This window comes from Trichosurus vulpecula, chromosome 6, assembly GCF_011100635.1.
Source record: "Trichosurus vulpecula isolate mTriVul1 chromosome 6, mTriVul1.pri, whole genome shotgun sequence".
In the NCBI taxonomy this organism is placed as follows: domain Eukaryota; kingdom Metazoa; phylum Chordata; class Mammalia; order Diprotodontia; family Phalangeridae; genus Trichosurus; species Trichosurus vulpecula.
The window spans coordinates 29,257,830-29,279,987 of NC_050578.1; the positions used below are offsets into that span (position 1 = coordinate 29,257,830).

At 40.7% G+C, this 22,158-nt stretch overlaps 2 protein-coding genes across 2 annotated transcripts in view; one reads left to right on the top strand and one right to left on the bottom strand.

The window, feature by feature from the left end:
• PRIMPOL (primase and DNA directed polymerase) overlaps positions 1-9,562 on the top strand; it is a 32,216-nt gene extending 22,654 nt beyond the window's left edge. The window contains exons 8-13 of the mRNA XM_036763379.1: positions 292-380; positions 761-850; positions 924-1,032; positions 4,722-4,804; positions 4,889-4,935; positions 8,880-9,562. Of these exons, the coding sequence (XP_036619274.1) occupies positions 292-380; positions 761-850; positions 924-1,032; positions 4,722-4,804; positions 4,889-4,935; positions 8,880-9,170 (709 nt within the window). The 3' untranslated portion in view covers positions 9,171-9,562. The remainder of the gene's footprint in view (positions 1-291; positions 381-760; positions 851-923; positions 1,033-4,721; positions 4,805-4,888; positions 4,936-8,879) is intronic.
• A 2,020-nt stretch (positions 9,563-11,582) lies between these two features.
• CENPU (centromere protein U) overlaps positions 11,583-22,158 on the bottom strand; it is a 48,184-nt gene continuing 37,608 nt past the window's right edge. Inside the window, exons 9-13 of the mRNA XM_036763137.1 lie at positions 21,920-21,998; positions 21,617-21,664; positions 19,191-19,252; positions 15,558-15,714; positions 11,583-12,864 (exon numbers count right to left, since the gene is read on the bottom strand). Of these exons, the coding sequence (XP_036619032.1) occupies positions 12,751-12,864; positions 15,558-15,714; positions 19,191-19,252; positions 21,617-21,664; positions 21,920-21,998 (460 nt within the window). The 3' untranslated portion in view covers positions 11,583-12,750. The remainder of the gene's footprint in view (positions 12,865-15,557; positions 15,715-19,190; positions 19,253-21,616; positions 21,665-21,919; positions 21,999-22,158) is intronic.

The window sequence follows — 22,158 nt, forward strand, 5'->3', positions numbered from 1 at the left end:
TCATTTATTTAGTCCCTACTATGTGCCAAACACTGCTAATTGTGCTTCAGGTTGCAGCTGCGGCAATCCTTGTTCACCTTGTCATCAGAGGGAGTAATTTATTCAGTAGGTATCGCCTTCCTTTTAAGAGAGGATGGACGATTGTGTGGGTAAATGTGGTGGAACACATGTACAGATGCTGAATAAATAGTATTTAAATGTTCTGATGTTTAGAACTTAATTGCTTTCTGTGGCATTTTGTTCTTTAATATTATGTAATGGCATTTTAATTTTCTCTGTCTATATTCTCAGATTTTCAGACACTTTACGAATTCTTACCTGTGATGTACCTCTAAGTAAACAAAAAAGGACTGAATGTTTTAACAGTGGCTGTACCAAAGGTACGCTATTCAAAATGTTTTATATATTTACTATTTCTCAAAATTTTATTAAGTCTTAAAATTAAATGACACCTTTTATCACAATGTTCTTGTTATAGATTTATTTTAAAAACTGTAAAATCATGCGCTTAATTAAAAATCTGAGTTTGGCCAAACTGCTAAGGAGGAGCAAAATTGACCTGATTTTGAGTTTCAGTCTCATTCTTTCCTGAGCTGCTCTCTCATTGCCAAAAGGCAAATAGGAAGAGAAGAAAAACAAAGCAAAAACAGGAAAATGTGGGCGCCTGGGCTGAAAAAATCCATAGCCCCGAATAAGTTCAATCTAGCTGTATGTCTTTTAGCTCTTGAGTATTTTACACATTCCCTTTGTTTTGTTGCAGTGGGTGTCATTGAAGGCTTCCAGTGCTCACCATACCCTGAAATTGACAACTTTGTTCTTTCTTTGGTGAATAAAAATGGAGTTAAGGGAGGTAAATATCTCTGTTGCTTAAGTATTACTTAAATGTGGTTCTGTTGCATTTATAAATATTGTTGCTGTTTCAGGAATTCGATGTTGGAACTACTTTTTCCCAGAAGAATTACTTGTTTATGATATTTCTAAGTATCGCTGGTGTGGAAATATTAAAAGAGCCCACAAGAGTAATAACATAATGTAAGTAAATGCTTGGTGTTTCAAAGAAAGAGTTACACATATTTTTATAAATTTATTGCCATTTTAGATTGGGTTTTTGTACAGAATTTTGTTACATTTATAGTTACAGTTTATTTCTCATAATCTGTATCCACTACATTTTTTGTATTTATGTTCTACTTGATGATGTAAGCATTTACTTAGCTTACTCATAAGTCTCAAGCTAGGGAGAGCTGTTTGAGCCATAGATTCCTAGAGTGGGTGATATTGCCCCCTTGCAGGCATTGGAATGATCCAGGGGGGCAGTGGTAGCCTCAGGTGCAACTGGGGAGGCATTGAATAAAAATAAAGGGGTGGTAGAAACATAAGGAAAAAAGAGAAGAGAGGAAAATTTTGAAAAACACTTCCTACATGTTTTATCTGTTGTGTAACAAGAGTTAAAGTCAGTGTGATTACATTATTTTCCAAATAAACATACAAAATGCAAGTTAGTCAGTGGCCAAGTCCGCTGACAGGTCTTCACAAGCAAGTGTTGGCAGGTGAGCTTGTCATGCATTGTCTGGAAATCCAGCATGCACTGGCAGGAATATGTGTGTGTGATGACTTGTTTATAATCAGATACTATATGGTTACATGACACAATATTGCATCATCAAAATTTCAATGCAGGAAAAACCTCCACAAATTTACAATAAACTATTAAATTTAAGATGTGTCATTTAAAAAAATTATTTTGAAATGATGCATATTTAAAAAAAACATCAAAGGGTTAAAGAAAGTAGATTTCCAGGGCAGTGCTGAATAATTTTTTTAAAAGGGGGGTGGTAGGCCAAATAAGTTTGGGAACCTCTGGTTTGATTTGAGAATGGGAATGTAATCCCCCAGAGTCAGGGACAGAAATGGAATTAGCAGTAGTTTAGAGTATGTGGGGAACCCTGAAAAGGAAGAGAAGTAGAGCAGGGTTAACATCAGAAACATCCGTGTGTTATCTACCTTTGTAGCCTTACCCACCACCCATTTAACTCAAATTCAAATTGAATAAATCAAAGCTGCTAGCAGAGTCTGCAGCCTAATCCTGTTATCTGAGGTGCAGGATTGAGCACCAAGATCTGAGTCCAAATCAGCCTCAGACACTTGCAAGTCACTTAACCCATTTGCCTCAGTTCCTCATCTGTAAAATGGGGACACACTGGAGAAGGAAATGGCAGATCACTCCAGTATCTTTGCCACGGTATGCACGTAGAGCCAGACGCTGCTCAACAACTGAACAACAGTTCACATTTTCTGAATGGGGAGGAGCTGAGGTGACTTTGCCCGGGGAGGTCCAAATGATGTACTGTCAGGCCGATCAGAAGGAGGACACCTAGGTTTAAAAGACCCTGTCATTGAGAGAGGCCATTGACCCGATTTATTGGTTACTGCTACCCTAACTAATAAATCGATCATGCTTGGACCACTGTCTCTCAGCTTACCTTAATTTTCAAACATAACAGCACTATGAGATATAAACGCACGGAGCCCTGCCTTTTGTGTCTCCTACGCTGCCTTCCTCTTCTTCCTTCTGCCTCCTAAATGTCACCAGTTCTTGGACTTCGCTGTTGTCTTTCTATAATCTGTAGCTTCAACTATCCCTGTGTGGATGACTCCCAAATCTATGGTTTCATCAAAGGAGTCTCTTCCAAGTCTCAAGTGTGCATGTTAGTGAACTTTTCTAGTTGCTTTAAGTAAAGTATATGCCTTACTAGCTGTGGGACATTGGGCACAGCACTTAAAGTCTCTGGGCTACAGGTTCTTATATGTAAAATGAGTCTAGAGGTGATGGTCTCAAAAGGGCTCTCCTAGCTCCATTTCCTGTGTTCTTTGTCTAAAGCCAGACTCCTCATTGCAAGGCAGGATGGTCCAGTGAAGAGAGTTAAGGGGACCTAGATCTGAATCCAGGCTCTGCCCCTGTCTGTAATCTGGGCCAAGTCAGTTTGCTTCTCTGGGACTCAGTTTCCTCATCCATAAAATAAGACCATTGAAAAGATGAACTTTAAGAACCATTCCAACTCTAAGTCTATTTTCTTACGATCTGTATCGACACAGGGCTCCACCTCATGACTTCCATCCTATCATTCTCACAGACACCCTAAGGCTTGACATGTCAGCATCATCCTCCGAAACTTCTTAGGATTAAAAGAGGCCTTAGAGATCATCCAGTCCAATCCTCTAGTTTTCTCGTTGAGGAAACTGAGGCACAATGAGGATGAATGCCTAGCTGGGAGTCCTGACCTGACTCAGAACACTTATCTCCACTGTAGCCCTGTCTCTCCAGCACAAGTCCTTCTCACTGTGCCCAAAATACTGCTTGTGATTTCCTGCCTTTCTTATGTCATCCACTCAACAGGGCCCTTTTGATTGAAACCCTACCACCCATTTTCAAGACCAGATCCTCCAAGCTTTCCTGCATCATTGCCAGTCACTCGGATGTTTCTGGGTTCAGTATTTCCATCTTGTTGGGAACAGTTGTTAGCTTTTCACCTATCTTTTGTCTCTTCAAGTTGACTGTTAGTTCCTCAAAGGCAGGGCCCTTTTTTTATACTTCTTTGTATCCTGCGTAGCTCATGACATGGTGCCTTATACAGGGACATATAACAAGTGGTTAATAAATATTCGATTGATGGCAGACCATAGAGAGTGGCAAATTTTATAGTAATAATGCTTTTTATTTATTATTTAATGTTCTGCACTGTGTAATTATAAATGGCCCAGCCACTTCTCAGAGAAGAGTTGAAAAAGTGTGCCTCCCTTCCCTTTTTACAGAGAGGTGGAGGAATTATGGGTGGGAAACATTGCATAAACTATCAGACAAAGCTAATCTGGCTTGGTTTGGCAGAACTTTTTTTTTTCCTTTTTAAACTTCTGTATTTTATATAAGACACTTGCTGGAGAGGGGAAGGAGAGGCATTGAGAAATGAGGATAATCTTAAAAATAAACAAGTCAATAAAAATAAGAATCTGTTAATTGATCCACTAATTCTGGAAAGCAATCTGAAATTATTCTTAAAAAAAAGTTATGAAAATGTCCATACCCTTTGAGCCAAAGAGCCCACAGCTAGGTATCTACTCCAACGAGGTGAAAAACAAAAGGGTTCCACCTTGAACCCCAAAATATTCAGTGGCACTTTTGGGGTAGCAAAGAACTGGAAATAAAGTAGGGACCCATCAGTTGGTAATGACTAAACAAATGGGATCACAGAGGTCATCTGGTCTAACCCCCTCCCCTACCCCCTTTACAGATGAATAAACTGAGGCCCAACAAGGTCAGGTGACTGGCCCCAGGTCACACAGGTGAAGTGAATGCCTGAGCCAGTGCTCTTCCCAATGAACCACAGAAGGTTATAGGAATTGACTGATCCAAAATGAAATAAGCAGAATGAGCAAAACAACCTTGGTCCTGGAGAAGAACCGAGAAAGTGCACCCCCTTCCCTTCTTTGTAGAGGTGGGGCAGTGTGGGTGTAGGATATTGCATATGCTGTCAGATTCAGGTGACTGCTGCTGATCTTGCTGAACTGCCTTTTTTGTTATTACAAAGGATGGTTCATTGGATAGGGGAGGGGAAAAGATAGAAATGAAGGTGATTTTAAAAATAAAAATGACAAAAAAATTTTTAAAAGTAATGTGCTTTTAAAGGATTAGGAGAGTTAATATTTTATATTTATATTTGAAGGATTCTGGTGGATCTGAAAAATGAGGTTTGGTATCAAAAATGTCATGACCCTGTCTGCAGAGCTGAAAACTTCAAATCAGATTGTGAGTTATTAAGACAGTTTTTCCAGAAATTAAAAACCTGTATGTTTATTTGAAGCAGTAAATAAAAATTTCTCTCTGATTTAGGTTTCCCATTACCAACTGAAGTGTGCCTCTTTTATCTGTTCAAAGAGGTATGTGCTACTTTTTTGTTATTTTATAATAGCTAACTTGTCTTTGAATCAAAGATAAGCATATTTATTAATATTAAATCCAAGTCATTCTGAAACTTAAGAAAATAGCTTCCCATCTCATTCTCCTCTCCCCCAAATATGTACAATTAGCATGCTGTAAAACATAAGGATGGCTGCTATTATTCTCTTGTATGTGCATTTTTGGGATTTCATTCATACTCTGGCCAACCCTTCTTGGAAATATTAAACCTTTAGTGCAGACAAATGCAGAGCTCCCTTCAACAATTTGAACAACTGGCTCCTTACATTCTCGATTGATTCCCACTGAACCTTATTCACATTAGGATTATGAATTAAATCCCTCGATAACTAATTCAGTTAGCTTTTTAAGTTAATTTTTTCCATCATTGTGGAAATCACATACCCAGTATGATGAAGGAGCTGGAAGCTAGGTTATATAAGCATATTTTATTGGGATATAGAGAAATTATCTGTAGTGTAGAATGGATAAGAAAGGTTGAAGAATAATTGCTCCTTGGAATCAGGGCAAAAAAAGGGAGTTTTTTTTTTTGGAGAAAAGGACCAAAGGAAATACTTTCTGTATAGTTATTCCTTTGGTAAATGTAATATACTTACTGAATAAAACAAGTTTGTACTTAAAGACATCAGAAAACAAGTGACAGTCCAAAGGAGAAAAAAATATTTATTTAAAAAAGAAAGTGAAAAACAACTGAATTAACAAAACTAAGAGCTGGCTTTTTAGAAGGATCAGTAAAGTTGACAAACTGTTTATTAGCAAGTATAATCACTCACAATTAAGAAAGACAATTAGTCAAAATTAGAAAGGAAGGAGTATCATTACAAATATAAATTAATTAAGAATTTCATCAGTAAATGTACACGCTACATGCTGATATATTTGGAAACTTAAGCAAAAGGGATAGAAGATTATTTGCACAGCTATAAATTAACAAAATTATAAATAACAATTTCATTAGAAGAAATAAGAGAAGCAATCAATGAATTAACCCATTAAAAAAGCCACTTCACTCAGATGGTTTTATTGGTGAATTTTTTCCAAACCTTGAAAGAATAAATAATTCATATGTTGACTTTCTAAATGTAGTGAAAGATGAAGTGTTACCCCAGTTCTAAAGCTTAAATAAAGACAAACACTAAAAAGAAATTATAGACCATTCATTAGTGAATATAGATGTAAAAATATTAAAATATCAAAGAGAAAATGGTATTAGAAATATTAGCAATTGTGAGATGGGAAAAATAAATTTAGAAGGTTTAACATAGGACATCAAAAGATCAGTAAAAGATCATTTACTGAAGATAATTTGTTTATTTAGAAGACTTACCAGTTGCAACAAAAATTAGAGAAAAATGAATTCATTGAGATTGCAGGATGAAAGATAAATCCACAAAAACATTTACATTCTCATATACTGCCAATGACCAAGAAGCCATTATTTCCAAAAAAGTCCCATTTATGACAAAAAATAATGTTCAGTAATTATCTATATAAAAATAATACATAAAATTGTATTAACAAAAATTAGATCTCAGTATCTGTAGTGAAATTCAGTATTGGATGAGTTGAAGCAACCCAGTAAAAATGGCAACACTCTTTAAAAAGACTTGATGAAATAGCAAAAATACCAGTAGATTTCATGAGAAGACTGGGTCAAATAATTATGAAATGCATATAAAAACAACCAAGAATATCAAAGGTTGGTTTTGTTGTTTTGCTGAACAGCCTGGGGTAGGAGTGGGGAGAGGACAAAGTAGATTTGCCCATCCAGATTTTAAAACATTCTTATAGTGGGCCAAATAGACCAATGCAGCACAACAGAACCTCACAATAGAGCGAAATACATACAAAAGATCAGTGCTTGACCCTCGTGGGCCCTCCTATTTTTCGTATCATTACCCCTACCCTCAATTTAAAGCAGGGAAAAAGATCCTCTTAACAAATAAATAATCAAGCAAAACAAATTCATGAAGTGGCCATTGTGCCCAAAAAGGTATGTCTTTTTTTGCCCCTTGAGCCCACCCCCACTCTTGTCAGAAGGTGATGTGCAGTGGTCATTGCTTTGATCGGTGCTCTTCCATCTTTACAGTTTGTTTTTCTTTACGTAGTATACTGGTGTACATTTGCTCCTGTTCTGCTCATTTCACTTAGATGTCCCCAGGATTCTCTGACAATGCCTTTTGTTGTTCTCATGGACACTATAATGCTCTATTATGTTAATATAACATAATTTAGCTATTCCCCAATTGATGGGAACGTTGCCCCTTAGTTTCCAGTTTGTTTCTTTATCTTAATCTCTCCCCTCTTTCAAGATCAAGAAATTTGTTTTGCCTGAGTATTTCCTCTAATATCACCCTTCCTCTTAACCGTTCTTTTTTCCATTTCCCCTCCCTCTTGAGTTTAATGTATCTTGACACCAAACTCTGCTTGTTCAACTCTTTTTTTCAGGTGAGGTTCCACTGATGTCTGCTCCGCATTTCTGCATGTATACAGATACTCTTTTCTTATGCACCCCAATTATGAGGAAAAAAAATCATATTCCACACTCTTATTCTGCCTTTCTACACTAATGTATTCCTCCTTTTACTCTCCCTTTTCTTATCCCTCTTCAAACCTACAAAACAGGGTCAGGTACCAATACCTCTGTGTCTCTCTAACTCCCTCAGTGCCCTTCTGAAGATATTAAAGTGCTGAACGGATGCTTGTTTTTTCTCCCCACATTGGAAAGTTAGCTCTACAACATCACACAGCCTTTTTCAGTTGTTCAAGCAGGGTTTCTCTTGACCCTAGTGTTTATATTTCAGAATTCCTACTCAGCCCTAGTATTTTCATCAGAAATGCCTTGAAAGTCTTCTCTTCCATTAAAGGTCCTTTTAATTTTTCCTGTAGGATTATGCTCAACTTTGCAGGGTAAGTTATTCCTGGTTGTAAGGAATATTGAATTCCAATATCTCCTTATGTTTATACTAGGAGCTTCCAGGTCTTGCGTGATTCTGACTGGCTTCTTGGTACTTCTATCTTCTTTCTGGATTGGATTCTTGCTGTATTTTTTCTTTGACTTGAAAGCTCTGGACTTTGACTATGACATTAATGGAACTTTTTAAGGTTTTGCTTTCTGGTTCTAATGGATTTGGGCAACTTTTAATTTCCTGAAATAGTGTCCTAGTTTTTTTTTTAATAGTTTATAGAGAGTCCAACAATTGTTAAATTTCTTTGCTTGTTTTTTCCCTCTGTCTCTGGATCTGCAGTGATTCCTTATAGTGGTTATTGTCTTAGGTTCGCTCCTTTATCAAGCTTTAGTTCCTGAACTGTAGCTTTGTCATGGTGAGGCTCTGGCCTCTAATGTACTTTGGGAGGTGGGAAACCCTGATTGGACTCCTGGCTTCTTGTGCCGACGTCTACCCCCTGGGCTTTGGCCCTCTTCTAGGCTTTCAGATTCAGAGTGCTAGATCTTTGGGGCCTTCCATGACGTCTCAGAAGAGAGTGTGTCCTGGTCTGAGCACTTCCCCATCCCAAATGTTTAGTGCCATTCCTGGTCATTTCCAAGGTTTACACCGTAGCTCACCTGGCTGAATTTTTCAGTGGTGTGCCTGCCATCTGTTCCTCCTGTCTCCAGAGACAGAGGTTTGTATGCCATGTGTCTCTGCTGGCCCTGGGAGGCTACATGTCGTATTTGCCTTTGTTGGCAACCTGCCGATTTCTGTGCCCGTGGGCTCCTCGCTGATTTTTTGTGCAATTCTAGGGTAGGATAATTTACATAGTAGAATGTTCTCGTTGGATTTCTTAGTCATTATTTCGTCTGGTGTGATTTTTAGGAAATGTGGGAGCTAGGCTGCCTGCCTCAGTTCAGGGAGCCATCTTGGTTATAAGTATCTGGTCTGTGATTTTGTTTGAATGTTTTTAGGATGATGAAGACCACATTTTGAATGGCACCAAAACTAGGAACATTGGAACAAACCCCAAATCCTCAAATTCTCAAGAATTATCTTGCAGTATGTTGACAGAAGTGCCTTCAGATGCAGACTGGGACAATGGGATTGATGACACCTGTTTTTTGGAAGCCGTTGAAGATGCTGAGTTAGCTGAAGCTGCAGAGAAGAGTCTGGCCTGGGACGGCCCCATAGAGGATGAGATTCCTGATGCACTTCTCATAGAAGTGTTAGAAGAACAGAAAACAAATAGGAGTGTGATTTGATGTCAAATAGTGGCTAAAGGTAAAATGGTGGCCTTCGTCAAACTTATTGTAAACAAATGAATTCACTGTTTGTTGTGAGCTGTAACGGAGGAGAATCAGGCAGACATGGGCTCAAATCCTGACATCTACGCTCCACACTGGCTGAGTAACTGACCCTGGGCAACCCACGTACGCTCCTTGGTACTAGAACAGGCAGCTTTCTAGGACCAGCAGTTGCAGAGGAGGTGCTGCCCTCACCTGAGAGTCATCTGCCTTGTTGCAATCTCAGGTTTAGTCTGGAGCCTTAAAATTGATCATTATAGTACCTGTTATTTTTTTCTTACTTTTTGAACATTTCCTTAATTATTACTAGAAATTCTATTAAATGCTGATTATTTTAATGGTCCTATTGTATATCCTGGCCTATGATCACTAATACAAGTCTGACACTATCTAGATCCCCGTACTTGAGTGTCATTCCACATCACAGACACAAAGCCCCCAATATATGAAGTATTGATTGAACAGAAGCCCCAGGTGAATATTAACCTGTGTAAAGCATGCCAACAGTATGGGTACAGTGGAGTCTCTAGGGGCAGGTAAGTCAGAAGTCCAGGCCGCAAACAAACTCGCTAACCTTAAAGCTGCCTGAGCCCCTAAGCCCGTGAAGCTTACAGACACCCCTCCTCCTCAGCCAGTCACAACACTCAGGGATCTGAAACATAGCCCTGGAAGCACCCCTGATAAGCAAGGAGAACTAAAACTAGTTAGTGAAATTTCAGAATCAGACTTTTTCCCATATAAAACGGAAAAGTGTTGAAGCCAGCTTTGGTACTGCCACCCCTAAGTAGATCTGAGACTGCAGCTGGCTTCTTGGCTAGTGTCAGTCACTAAGCATTTATCAAGCACTGGAGATATAAAGAAAAGCAAAAACATGGTCTCTGTCTTTGAGAAACTTACATTCTAAGCAACATGCAAAAAAAAAATAAGATATGTAGAAGGGAGAATCAGGAAAAGCTTCCTGCAGAAGGTGGAATTGGAGATGAAGGATCTAAGAAGAAGAACATTCCAGTGGTGGAGGGTGAGGAGGTACAGGAAGAAGGCCAGTGTCACCAGATTATAGAGTGAGAAGCCCAGTAAAGGAAGGAGGGTTCCAGGCTGTGAAGGGCTTTAAAAGACAAAGAGAGGATTTTCCTTTTGTTCCTGGAGGTAAAAGGAAACCAAGGGGGTTGATGAGTAGGGGAAGATGAGTGATCAGAGCCATACTTTAGGAAATCACTGTGGCAACCGAGTGGCAGATGGTCTGGAGACAGGGACCCTAGCCAGAAGGGTGACAGCTGGGGGAGTAGAGAAGGGAACGTATACAAGAGATGTTGGAAAGATAGGTGGGTTAAGTGTGAGTGACGAGACAAGCTGGGGTGATTAGAAGGGTAGGGTTTTGCTCCGTTCGGTTTGGCCATTTCAGTGGTGTTCAACTCTTCATGACCTCATTTGAGGTTTCGTTGGCAAAGATAGTGGTAGAGGTTTCATCTTCAGCTCATTTTACAAATGATGAAACTGAAGCAAACAGGGTTAAATGACTTAACCAGGGTCACACAGATAGTGTCTGAGGCCAGCCTGATGCTCTGTCCACTGCTTCACCAAGCTGCCCCAGAGAATAAACTGGTTTGGATGTGTGGAGTTTTAGATGTTGAGGAGTCATTCTATATTTGGGGATGCGATACTAGAACTCAGGAGAAAAGTTAGGCGGGAATAGATGGATCTAGGAATAGAGATAAGAGCTGGTGATACTGCTGAGTTAGATAGCATAGAGGGACAAGAGAAAAGGGGCTCACAGCAGACCCTTGGGAGGCCCAAGGTGAAGCCCACCCATCGCCCCAGAGCCTCACTGGGATACAAAGGCCTAGCCCTGGCTTCCAGAGCCCAAATAACATAGAAAATGAGCAAGAGAGCTGGAACAAGTCTCCTGTTCATTTAAAAGAACCATAGACTTAGAATAAGACAAATTGAGACATCTAAAACCTGTGGGCAACTGAACAACTTCATTCCAAGTCATTCTCCACTAGATAAATGAAATGGGCAAAATAGAGAATGTTATCTACAACATTTGAAAAAATGCTCTGTAGAAACACACGTTAAAACCACATTGAAATATCACCTTACCGGTTAAACTGTTGATGGAATTACAGGGGCTCTGGGAAGACAAGCACATGTGAAAGCTATGAAATGTCCAAATATTCTCTGGAAAATAATGTCAAATCATGCCCCTCTCCTCCCCCCCAAAAAAGGCTACTAAACTGATTGGTCCCTATGTCCACGTTTATATACTCCAAGGAGTTCACTGACATACAGGCTCCGTTCCATCCCCCAACATTCGTGGCTGCACTATTTGTTATAGTAAAATGCTGGAAACAAATAATGTGCTCATTTATTGTAGGAAAAACTTCATTTATTGTAGGAAAAAAAACTGTGGTACATATATATGTCATGGGATATTATTTTGTTAGAAAATAACAAATATGAAGGCCTAAAACAGCACATATATGAACTGATAACAAGGAAGTAAGTTAAACCAGGAAAACAGTACACGTGACAAGAACCAAAACTAAACAGTAATTTTAATAACCAAACTTGGTGCCAGGAGAATTGAGAAACCATGCCACCTTCCATTTTTGCAGAGGTGGAATACTGTATACATTTACAAAGAAAGTCTGGGTGTTAGTTTTACAGAGCTGCTTTTTTTGCTTGTACTTGAAATAAAATGGAAGTCTTGCCGGGTTGGGGGAAGGAGTCACTATATGATGCAAAAACTAAAAGCAGCAAGATAAGAAAAAAAAAAACATTTCCCTTATGGTTAAAAAAAAGCTCAGGGGGGATGGTGACATATGTGAGCAGAATGTTACAGGCCCTCCACCTCCCTTCCATTCTCTTACAGCTTTTCTTTTAAACAAAGTTAAGAAAAAATACTATGTGGCTTAGGGAAATGTATTTTTTGACAAGTAACTATCCATTTCCTCAAAGTTTTAAGTCTATTTTGAAATGCTTTAACGGACCAAGGAAGGCTACAAATGTTAAGCTATTGAATTAGTTGAATTACCCAGGCAAAATAATTAGAAATGACAATTATTCTATTAGTCACGTTACATAATCTAATTTTGCAGATTTGTGGTACTGCAAAATTCATACTGCCACATTTTGTCATTCAGAAATGAAATTCAACGGAGAAAAGTGAGTATTAGACATCAGTGTTTTCATCCATTCGAAACTATTTTGATCAGCATTTTAAATTATAGAGAGTGTGGATATATATGGGTACACACATAGTATACACGTGTTATTAAAGAATGCTTTAATAGCTAGTATGTTCAACTCAAAGTAAATCCCTTTAAATTTGAAAGTTAACTTGTTTTTTACTAACGCCTTTTTTTAAGCTATTCACAAAACCTTCACTGACCAGGAATTACTGTAAAGCATTTTTTTTAAATAATGGCTTTTATATTTAATCAAGTACAGTTTAATAAATTCTGCTAAGCTAAATATATAAACTTAACTCTTTCCCAGAAAAAGTTTGTTCCAAGGTATACATAAGGCAGGTTTCCTCTCATTTGCGGTCGACGAGCTGCTGGAGGTGACAGTTGATCTTTGTCAGGTGTTGTGCTGCTCCTGAAATGCCTCTTGCTTCAAACAGCAGAGCTGGTAGGCTGGACAAGTCATACTATCGAAGGAAAAGTAATTGAAATGACTGGAGTGAGAATGATCAAGACGAGTGAGTCAAGGCACCTACCTTCTACTACCTACATCTCACCATTCAGCATCACTGTTCATAGTGACTTGCCTTATGCTCAGGTGCAGGGAAGGAGCTCTGGCCTTTGGATGCAGAATCCTTACAAAATGTGCAACTTTGGGAAAGTTACGTCTCCTAAAAGGGCTTTGCTGAATGAGACAAGCTCTCGAGCCTAGACTTTCTTGACCCTTGTGGGAGCACAGGGCCGGTGATCTATGGAGATTAAAGATGATTCACAGTGACCAGGGCATGTCAAGGCCTGGTTCAGGCTGGTCCTGACACCCATGTGGTATTTGACAGATTTATTTTAAGCCATGGAGTCCTATGTTACAGCTTCGTTTTAAGAAACAGGGTCTTTAGAGCCTCCTCACACAGTCTGTTTAATAAACTGCACCTTCATAAAGTACAATAAAGGCAAAAGGAAGTATACAATTAGAAGAAACCAAGTAAAACATTAAAAAGAGAAGGGAAGGGGGGGAAACCACATACACTGCTGCATGCACTCGTTTAACACCACGTATAACATTAAGATAATTACTGAAGCAGGATTTCCTGCCATGTTCCTGTAGCAAATTGTGCTCATCAGTCCTGATACTAGTTTGCTCTTTTCCTCTTAGAGTCATATCGAGACGAAGTTAACTTATTACAAAGTAGATTTTTACATGTGTATATATACATACATATATACATACACACACACACATATATATATATATCTCAAAGTAGATTATATATCAAATTCATTTTTTAAAACCATTAATTCTATAGTTCTGGAAAGTTTCCTAAAATGTAATAAAACAATTTCTAACAATTTTTTTTCAGAATGTTATCACATTCCCATAAAACAATGCCCAAGTTATAATGAGATGCTATGAACTTAGAAATATCTAATAACTTTATTGGAGGTTACCCCCAAGACAGCTCTAGCAGGAGGAAAAAACCCAAGGAGGAGCTATGGAACCCAGGGGTGACACCAGATGTGCCCACAGTCTTTTAAGTTTCGTGGTCATAACATCTGCTAGTGTTGAGATGAAATGATGACTGGATGGCCCAAGTAATTTATTTACTAATAATCTTTCCCAAATGCAGTAACAAATGCTTGACTTAAAATAATGAAAATAAAATAAAACTTAACTACATGGGCAAGCTGCTAGCACAAAGGGAATAACTTGAAGGGAAACAGACATTTCCAGTCTTCTAGGATCCAAACCACGTGTCTGGAGCCATTCTGTTTATAGCTACCACAAGCACTTGGAAGAACTCCAGAGAAGCCACACCCATTAAGGCCAAATGCATGACTAGGCAATGAAGTTCCCAGCACTGATGATGGAAAGAGCAGCATTTCTGTGTGAGTTAACCACTGTTTCACAATATTCTCCTTTTGGCTGTTTCAGGGGTAGGACCCCTGAACCTACTCATCTGAGACTCTAGAAACAAGTACAGGATTTGGATGCCACAAACCCTGCTGGAAAGAATGTCTTGCTCTCTTTTCAGATGCTTGTTCTTCCCCACTACGGGAAAGACTTTGCTTTCCTACTAACACTCATCTGGGCCAGAGAAAAGTGAAATCCCATTGAGGCCGTTTGGCACAGATGTTCTGCGATCCCTCCCTTTCAAACTGCTTTCTTTAACTATTCTGCATTTGTTCTCCATGGACCTGTATGTGTTCTCGTGATCTTGCCCAGTAGGAGGGATTGTTTCACTCCCAGCATTTTGGATTCCTAGTGCCAGACATATCATCACCACCATCGCTAACGTTTATATAGCACTTATTGTGTGCCAGGCACTGTGCTTCACAATTAATATCTTATTTGATCTTCACAGACTCTGAGAGGTAGGTTTTATTGTGATCCCCACTCTACAGATGAGAAGACTGAGGCACACAGGTAAAGTGACTTGCCCAGGGCCACACAGTGTCTGAGGCCAGATCTGAACTCGGGTCTTCCTGGCTCTAGGCCCAGTACTCCGGCTAAATTTAATAAATGCTCGCTCACTGATTCTGGTGACATGGCAACAGGTGGAGGGAACTGGTTTTCTTGGATTAAAAAAATACAATCACCCTCAGGCTTTGTACAAAAGGTATAATAAGCCTTACCTTAATTTTTTGTAAGCAAAGACCCTTAGCTTCAAATGATGCCTGACTTTAAATTTTCTCTGTTCCTTTAGAGTAGTTAATTAAAGTAGCTAAATACTTAAAATCACATAAGAGTGTAATGAATGGATAATCTGATACTGCCTCCAGTGATCCCTACCTACATGTTATGGACAGAGGGCCAGGTTTGGAATGAGGAAGATCTGAGCGCAAATCCAGCCTCACACTTACTAGCAGTGTGACCTCCCTATCTGCCTCAGTTTCCTCATCTGTAAAACGGGGATAACAGCACCAACTTCATAGGATTGCTGTGAGGATCCAGTAATATTTGCACAACACTGCTGACCTGCAGGTGCAGCATTGTGAGCAGTGCTCACTACTCTCATGACCTGGCTGGGTCTGTGAGCAGCACACGACCTTGATGGGGTTGACCCACACTGTTTCTAAGACATTAAGAACGTGTCACAAACGTGTAAAGAGACTACTTCTGAAGTATAATGAAGAAACCAAACTGAACAAAAGCAACACTCACCCTTTCTCTTTCTGTTGGGGTTTTCCTTTTAAGAGCTGCATAATCATGATGAAGCTGTTTTAAACCAGATAAAAACCATGTTGCTTCTGTGAGGGAAGATTTTCTTTCTTTAAGTTCCTCGTATTTTACTTGTAGATGTTTCAACTCTGGTTTGGTCCTGAAACAAACACTTTTACCATAAGCACAAGTGTGAAGTAGAACAACAGCCTGTGGCAGAAAGACAGTCACAGGCTCTCCAAGTGGCCAGTGCAAGGCCTTCGTGGGCCCCCCTTTCCCCTCCCCCTCCATGCCATCTTATCTCCTAGACCGAAAGCAACATGAGAGCAGAGGCTGCTTCCCCAGCACCAAGCACAGGGTTCCATGATGGTAGGAGCTTTATAAATGTTTGGAAAGGGTTAAACTACAACATATATGTGGTACCACCCACTTCTAAAATTCTATGATTTCTTCAAATATTTTGGCATGTAATTCTAGTTAAGAAAAAGAAAACAATCTATAAATTTATATCCCGATCTTCCTTGTATGTGGTATGAGGCAAATCAATCGGTATCGAACATTCAGGACTACTATGTGCTAGGCTCTGTGCTAAGGACTGGCAATACAAAAAGAGGTGAAAGATAGGCCCTGCTTCTAAGAAGCTTACAGTGCAATGGGGGAGACAGCATGCAAACCAAATACCAGATAAAGAGAAAAATAATTAACAGAAGGAAGATGCTACAATTAGGAGGCATCGGGAAAGATTTCCTGCAAAAGACAAGACTGTAGTTGGAGCTTAAGGAAGTCAGAGAGATCAGTAGCCAGGGCAGAGGGAAAGCATTCTAGGTATGGGGACAGAATGCCCAAAGCACCAAAAGGCCAGTGTCACTGGACCAAGAGTACGTGACAGGGAGTAAGGTGTAAGAAGACTGGAAGGGGGGCCAGGTTATGAAGGGCTTTGAATGCCAAACAGGCAAAGAAATGGTTGGACTTGAACTTTAGGAAAATCAACTTAGTGGCTGAAGGGAGAATGGACTAGAGGGTGGAGAGGCCTGAGGCAGGCAGACCCACCAGCAGGTACTGCAGTAGAAGAGGCGTTCAGTGATTTGGGTTTGCACCGGAGTGGTGACAATGTCAGAGAACAAGGCGTATTCAAGAGATGCTGCAAAGGTGAAATCAATGAAACTGGCCATGGGAACAGCTTTGATATGGAGGGTTAGCTTCTGAGTGTCAGGGATGGAGAGGCTGTGTCCCCACAGTAACAGGGAAGGGGCGGGGAGTGTTTAGGGGGAAAGAGTACGAGTATGTTTAAACTCAAACATTGAGTTTAAGACGTCTACTAGACATCCAATTCGAGATGTCTGAAAGGCAGTAGTGGTCAGCATACAGACTGCGGCAGGACGGGTAGATTTGAGAATCGTCAGCATAGAGATGTTAACTAAATCTGAGAAGATCCCCAAGTGAAGTGCTACAAGAGGGAAGAGAAGTGGGCCCAGGACAGAGGCCTTAGGGTGTGATCTGGAAGAAAATCCAGCAAAGGAGACGAGAATGATTGGTTAGATGGTAGGAGGAAAACCAGGACAGAGGGGTGTCCTGAAAATCTGGAGAGAAGAGAGGATCAAAGAAGGGAGGATGGATGGATAATCAACAGTGTCTAAGGCTGTAGAGAGGTCATGGCTAATGGGCTCTGAGAAGAGGCCGCTGGTTTGGTGATATGGAGGCACAGGCTGTAGGTGCCTTTTGGGGGAGCTGAGCTACAAAGGGCAGAAGAGAAACTGGACAATAGCAGGGACAGAAGGATGGAGAGAGGGACAATGAAGCCACGGAATCTCTGTGGTCCCTAGTTTCCTGATCTATAAAATGGAAGTATTCGATGCACTAACTATATAGACCAAATGTAGCCTAACTATAGACCACAGGATTCGTTTTGCACAGAAAGCATCACAAACACCATAAAACACTTCATCACTGCTAATACCTGCAGAGAAGGTACATATTATGGATATGGAACATCTGAAATTTTAAAAATGGCTTTTAGGTGCCTCAGAATGAATTACTGGATTATACCATAAAACTGACATTTTGGAGCCCCTGAGTAGCCAAATATTGGGATGTACCTGGGTAAAATCTCGTATTAAAACTGTGGGGGGCAGCTAGGTTGTGCAGTGCGTAGAGCACTGGCCCTGGAGTCAGGAGGACCTGAGTTCAAATCAGGCCTCAGACACCTGTCACACTAACTGTGTGATCTTGGGCAAGATATTTAATCCCAACTGCCTCACCTCCCCCCTCCAAAACAAAAAACAAACAAAAAAACCCGTGGTCTCTTTAAGGCCAACTTAAGGTCTCTTTAAGGCCAAACATATGACCATGAAGCCTTCCCCTTGAGAAAGGTCACTAAACTACGAGTTGGGAGACCCAGGACCTAATCTTTACTCTATGTCCTTGGGGTTGGCACTAAATCACCCTGGGCCACAGTGTCACCTGATCAGATGATGTCTACAATTCTATTCCTGATTATCTTTCTTATATGGTTCTATAACTGCTTTGTGCTCTGGCCTCCCCTAAAATCGATCAATTAATCAAAATGCATCTATTAAGCACCTGCTGTGTGCCAAACACCATGCTAAGCACCAGAGATACAAAGAAAGGCTAAAAAAAAAAAAAAAAAACCCAGTCCCTGCCCTCAAGGCGCACACTCTAATGGGGGAGACAGCATAAATAACTACATACATACATAATATGTAGAAGAGATGAGAGGTAATCTCACAGGGAAAAGCCTCCTATAGGAAGTGGGATATGTGCTGAGACCTGAAGGACGCCAGGGAAGCCAGGGGAAAGGTGAGGAGGGGGTCATGCCAGGCCTGGAGAAGCCCACAGACCTGGGGCTGGAAGGTCACATGCAAGGCACAGTGGGACTGGCTCAAGTGTAAACAGACTGGAAAGACAGGAAGTGGCCCATTTTAAACTTGACTCACTCCTTTTTTAGCATCCCCCACAGTCCTGGTCAGCAAGCACCCAAATAAACATGGGCTGGAAAAAATGATTTAATGTGTCCTTCACAATGGCCGATGTCTGATGGCTGACAGCCAGGGCAGGCCCAGCCTATGGCCCCATAGCACCTTTCATCAGGCCCAACCAAAGCACCCACTTCTTTGTTAAAGATGAAAGCTCCGAAGCCATCCCATGTGGTACCCCTCAGCCACAGTGTCAAGAGGCAAGATGGGACCCCCAGCCTTCCCTGTGAAACAGATAGCCTTGGGCTTTTGATTCAGTAAAAGTAGCAAGACAGACCAACGCTGGGCACCTATGGACATCAAGATTGAAGCTTTTCTAGGTTAACTCTATAAAGCTGGGTCGTACAAGCACAGATCCCCAATGTGACTCTAACCTCTCTGGACCTCAATGAGATGGATCAGGGGTGGGGAACCTGGGGCCTTGAGGCCACATGTGGCCTTCTAGTTCCTCAGGTATAGCCTTTTGCCTGAGTCTAGGTTTTACAAAACAAATCTTTTCATTAAGGGGATTTGTTCTGTGTAGTTTGGATTCGGTCAATGGGCCGCACTTGAGGACCTAGAAAGCCGCATGTGGCCTCGAGGCCTCAGGTTCCCCACCCTTGGTCTAGACCTTTCAGTTCTAAAAATCCTTTGAATCACTTACCTAATTAGTTGATCTTGGGCTTCAAACAAGCACCTCCTTTTCTTATTGATATCTTTAATCACCTAAATAATACAGTAATCGTCACCATCACCATTACTGCTTACATTTATACAGAGTTTTAAGTACTTATAATAATATTATTATAATAGCTAACATTGATATAGTGCTTACTACGTGCCAGGCATTGTGCTAAGCAGTAATCATTAGATTCCTACAGCAACCCTGAAGGGTAGGTGCTATGATTATCCCCATTTTAGAGATAAGGAAACTGAGGGAAACAAAGGTGAAGTGATGTGGTCTAGGCTCACACAGCTAGTGAGTGCCCAAGGCCTGGTCTGACCTCAGGTCTTCTGTCTCCAGGCCCTACAGTCGAGCCACTTAACCATCTACCTGCCCTGAGCAGAGACAGCACATTATCTTGGGAAGACTCAGACTCAGGAGGTTATAGGACCAGAGACTTGGTCCAACCTCCTCACGTAACTAGCAAGGTTACATGGTTCACCTAAATTCAGTTAAGGGGTCCCCTGAACTTGTCTTCTTGAGTTGCTATATTTTCCAGAAACACTGGACCCGGAGCATGAAGGATGCCCTAAATGTATTAAGGACAAACTTCTCCCCACCCCCAACAGCCAACATAATTTGTTGTTTGCTCCCCAACCTGGATCCCCGTGTGTCCTTGGGAGGCAAGACAGGGACCAGCCAGTCTAGGAAAATGCTTGTGCCGCTGAGGTCCTTTGCAGATAAATGGACTGTCCTGTCTTCATAGTCTAGCTGTTCCCAAGGGAAAAGAATGTGGCTTTTGCCATCACCTCGCTCCTCTTTTTCAGGAGGGGTTTTGTCTTTTTCCCACCTTTACTGTACCTTTCCCTTCCCATGCCATTCCCCTTTAGGTGGAAATAGGTGCTTTCTCTTCCTTCTGTTGTACTACCATAAATATGCAAACTTATGGACTATGAACTCTTTGGGTTCTACATGCAAATTCATTTATCTTGTAATAAAACTGGTTTTCACATAAGTCCCGTGACGTGATTGCCTGTTGACAATTCACACGTGGAGTAAACATCCAAAATAGGATTTGAACCCAGGTTCTCTGACTCCAGAAGCAGGGCTCTTTCCATTGTACCACCCTGCCTGCCTCTGGTTAGAAAGGGCCTTAGAGAAAATGTAGAGTTGAGCCAAGAAAATACAGTTAGCTCACCATCAATGGCTCAGGAGGAAGAGTGCGTGTAGAGATGAGCCAAGAAAATACAGTTAGCTCACCATCAATGGCTCAGTAGAAGACCATGTGTAGAGATGAGCCAAGAAACTACAGTGAGCTCACCATCAATGGCTCAGTAGAAGAGCATGTGTAGAGATGAGCCAAGAAACTACAGTCAGCTCACCATCAATGGCTCAGTAGAAGAGTGTGTGTAGAGATGAGCCAAGAAACTACAGTCAGCTCACCATCAATGGCTCAGGAGGAAGAGTGTGTGTAGAGATGAGCCAAGAAACTACAGTCAGCTCACCATCAATGGCTCAGGAGGAAGAGTGTGGAAGGAATACAAAGTCTTATGAAAGTAATAAAGTACTGTCATTCAGTACAGGAATGACCTCTTGGTCTTCAGTTTCCTCATCTATAAAAGGACCACTTCCACATCGCTTCCAGGTGTAACTCTATGATCCCATATGGAATCAGGACAAACTGAAGTCAACTTCTGGCTCAGATACATACTGATCATAATGAACTTGACTTCAAATGCTAGAAAAGTCCTTTGTAACTCTTAAACCAATATAGAAATGTGAATTGTCCTTTTGGTAATCGATGTATAGTGCAAATGTTTCCCCCTCTAAACAGGCCCAGACAGACAGTGATCTATCTAAGGTCACACACCTAGTAGGGCAGCTAGGTGGCAAAGTGGGTACGGATGCCTCAGTCTTAGCATCTGTAAAATGAACTGGAGGAGGAAATGGCAAACCCCTCTAGTATCTCTGCCAAGAAGACCCCAAATGGGGTCACAAAGAGTCAGACACGACTGAAAACAACTGAACAGCAATAACACACACCTCATAAATAGGACAGCCAGAACTCCGAAGCAGGTCTTCTGACTCCAAGTCCAGAAACTCAAAGTTTTTCCCTCTTTAAGACTAAGGTGCACACTGCAATATTGTATGGAGTTGTTCGGGTGGCTAGGTGATTTAATAGGCTTCTGGACGTGGAGTCAGGAAGACCAGAGCTTCACTTCTGCCTCAGACACTGAACGGCTCTGTGACACTCACCAAGTCATTCCGCTTCTGTCTGGCTCGGTTTACAACAGCAACGACTTCCAAGGCCTGTTGTACAGGCCAAATGAGCTAATGTGCGTAGAGTACCCTGCTCATTTTAAAGCACAATATAAATGTTTGCTACGACTGTCCGTATTACTTTATGAAAGTGTATAATGACCTACCTTAGCATTCTTCCTTTTCAAGTCTTTCAATTTCTGGACTTCTGAAAGCTACACACAAGACAAAACACATTTACATTCAATGTCCAGAACCAGACAATGTCTAAAACTAGTCCAGAACTACATGGATCACATGTATGCACAATGAACATGACAATACTGGCTCCAATAAGGTCTCTCACAGGCCACAGGCATGTCTGAACAGCAGAGAGACTCTAGCCCCTGGTCTAAAGAACAGGATAAAATGTTTATATATTTCAACAACACATATTTCAGAAACGGTGGTTTCACATCAATAAAACTTACAATTTTAATAAGCTGTTCCTTAAAGACAGAATAAAAACTGTCAATTGCTCTCTGGCAAATTACAGATTCCACTTGCTGCCTGTTAAGGACAAGAAAGAAGAATTTAGGTGTTTAATCACAATAAGCTATATGTTGATATAACTCTCTAAGTTGTTCTCTTTACAAGAACGATGAATGTGTATTTTAGATTGATCAGGTATGGTTTTACATAAATGGATGATGACGTAAATATATATATG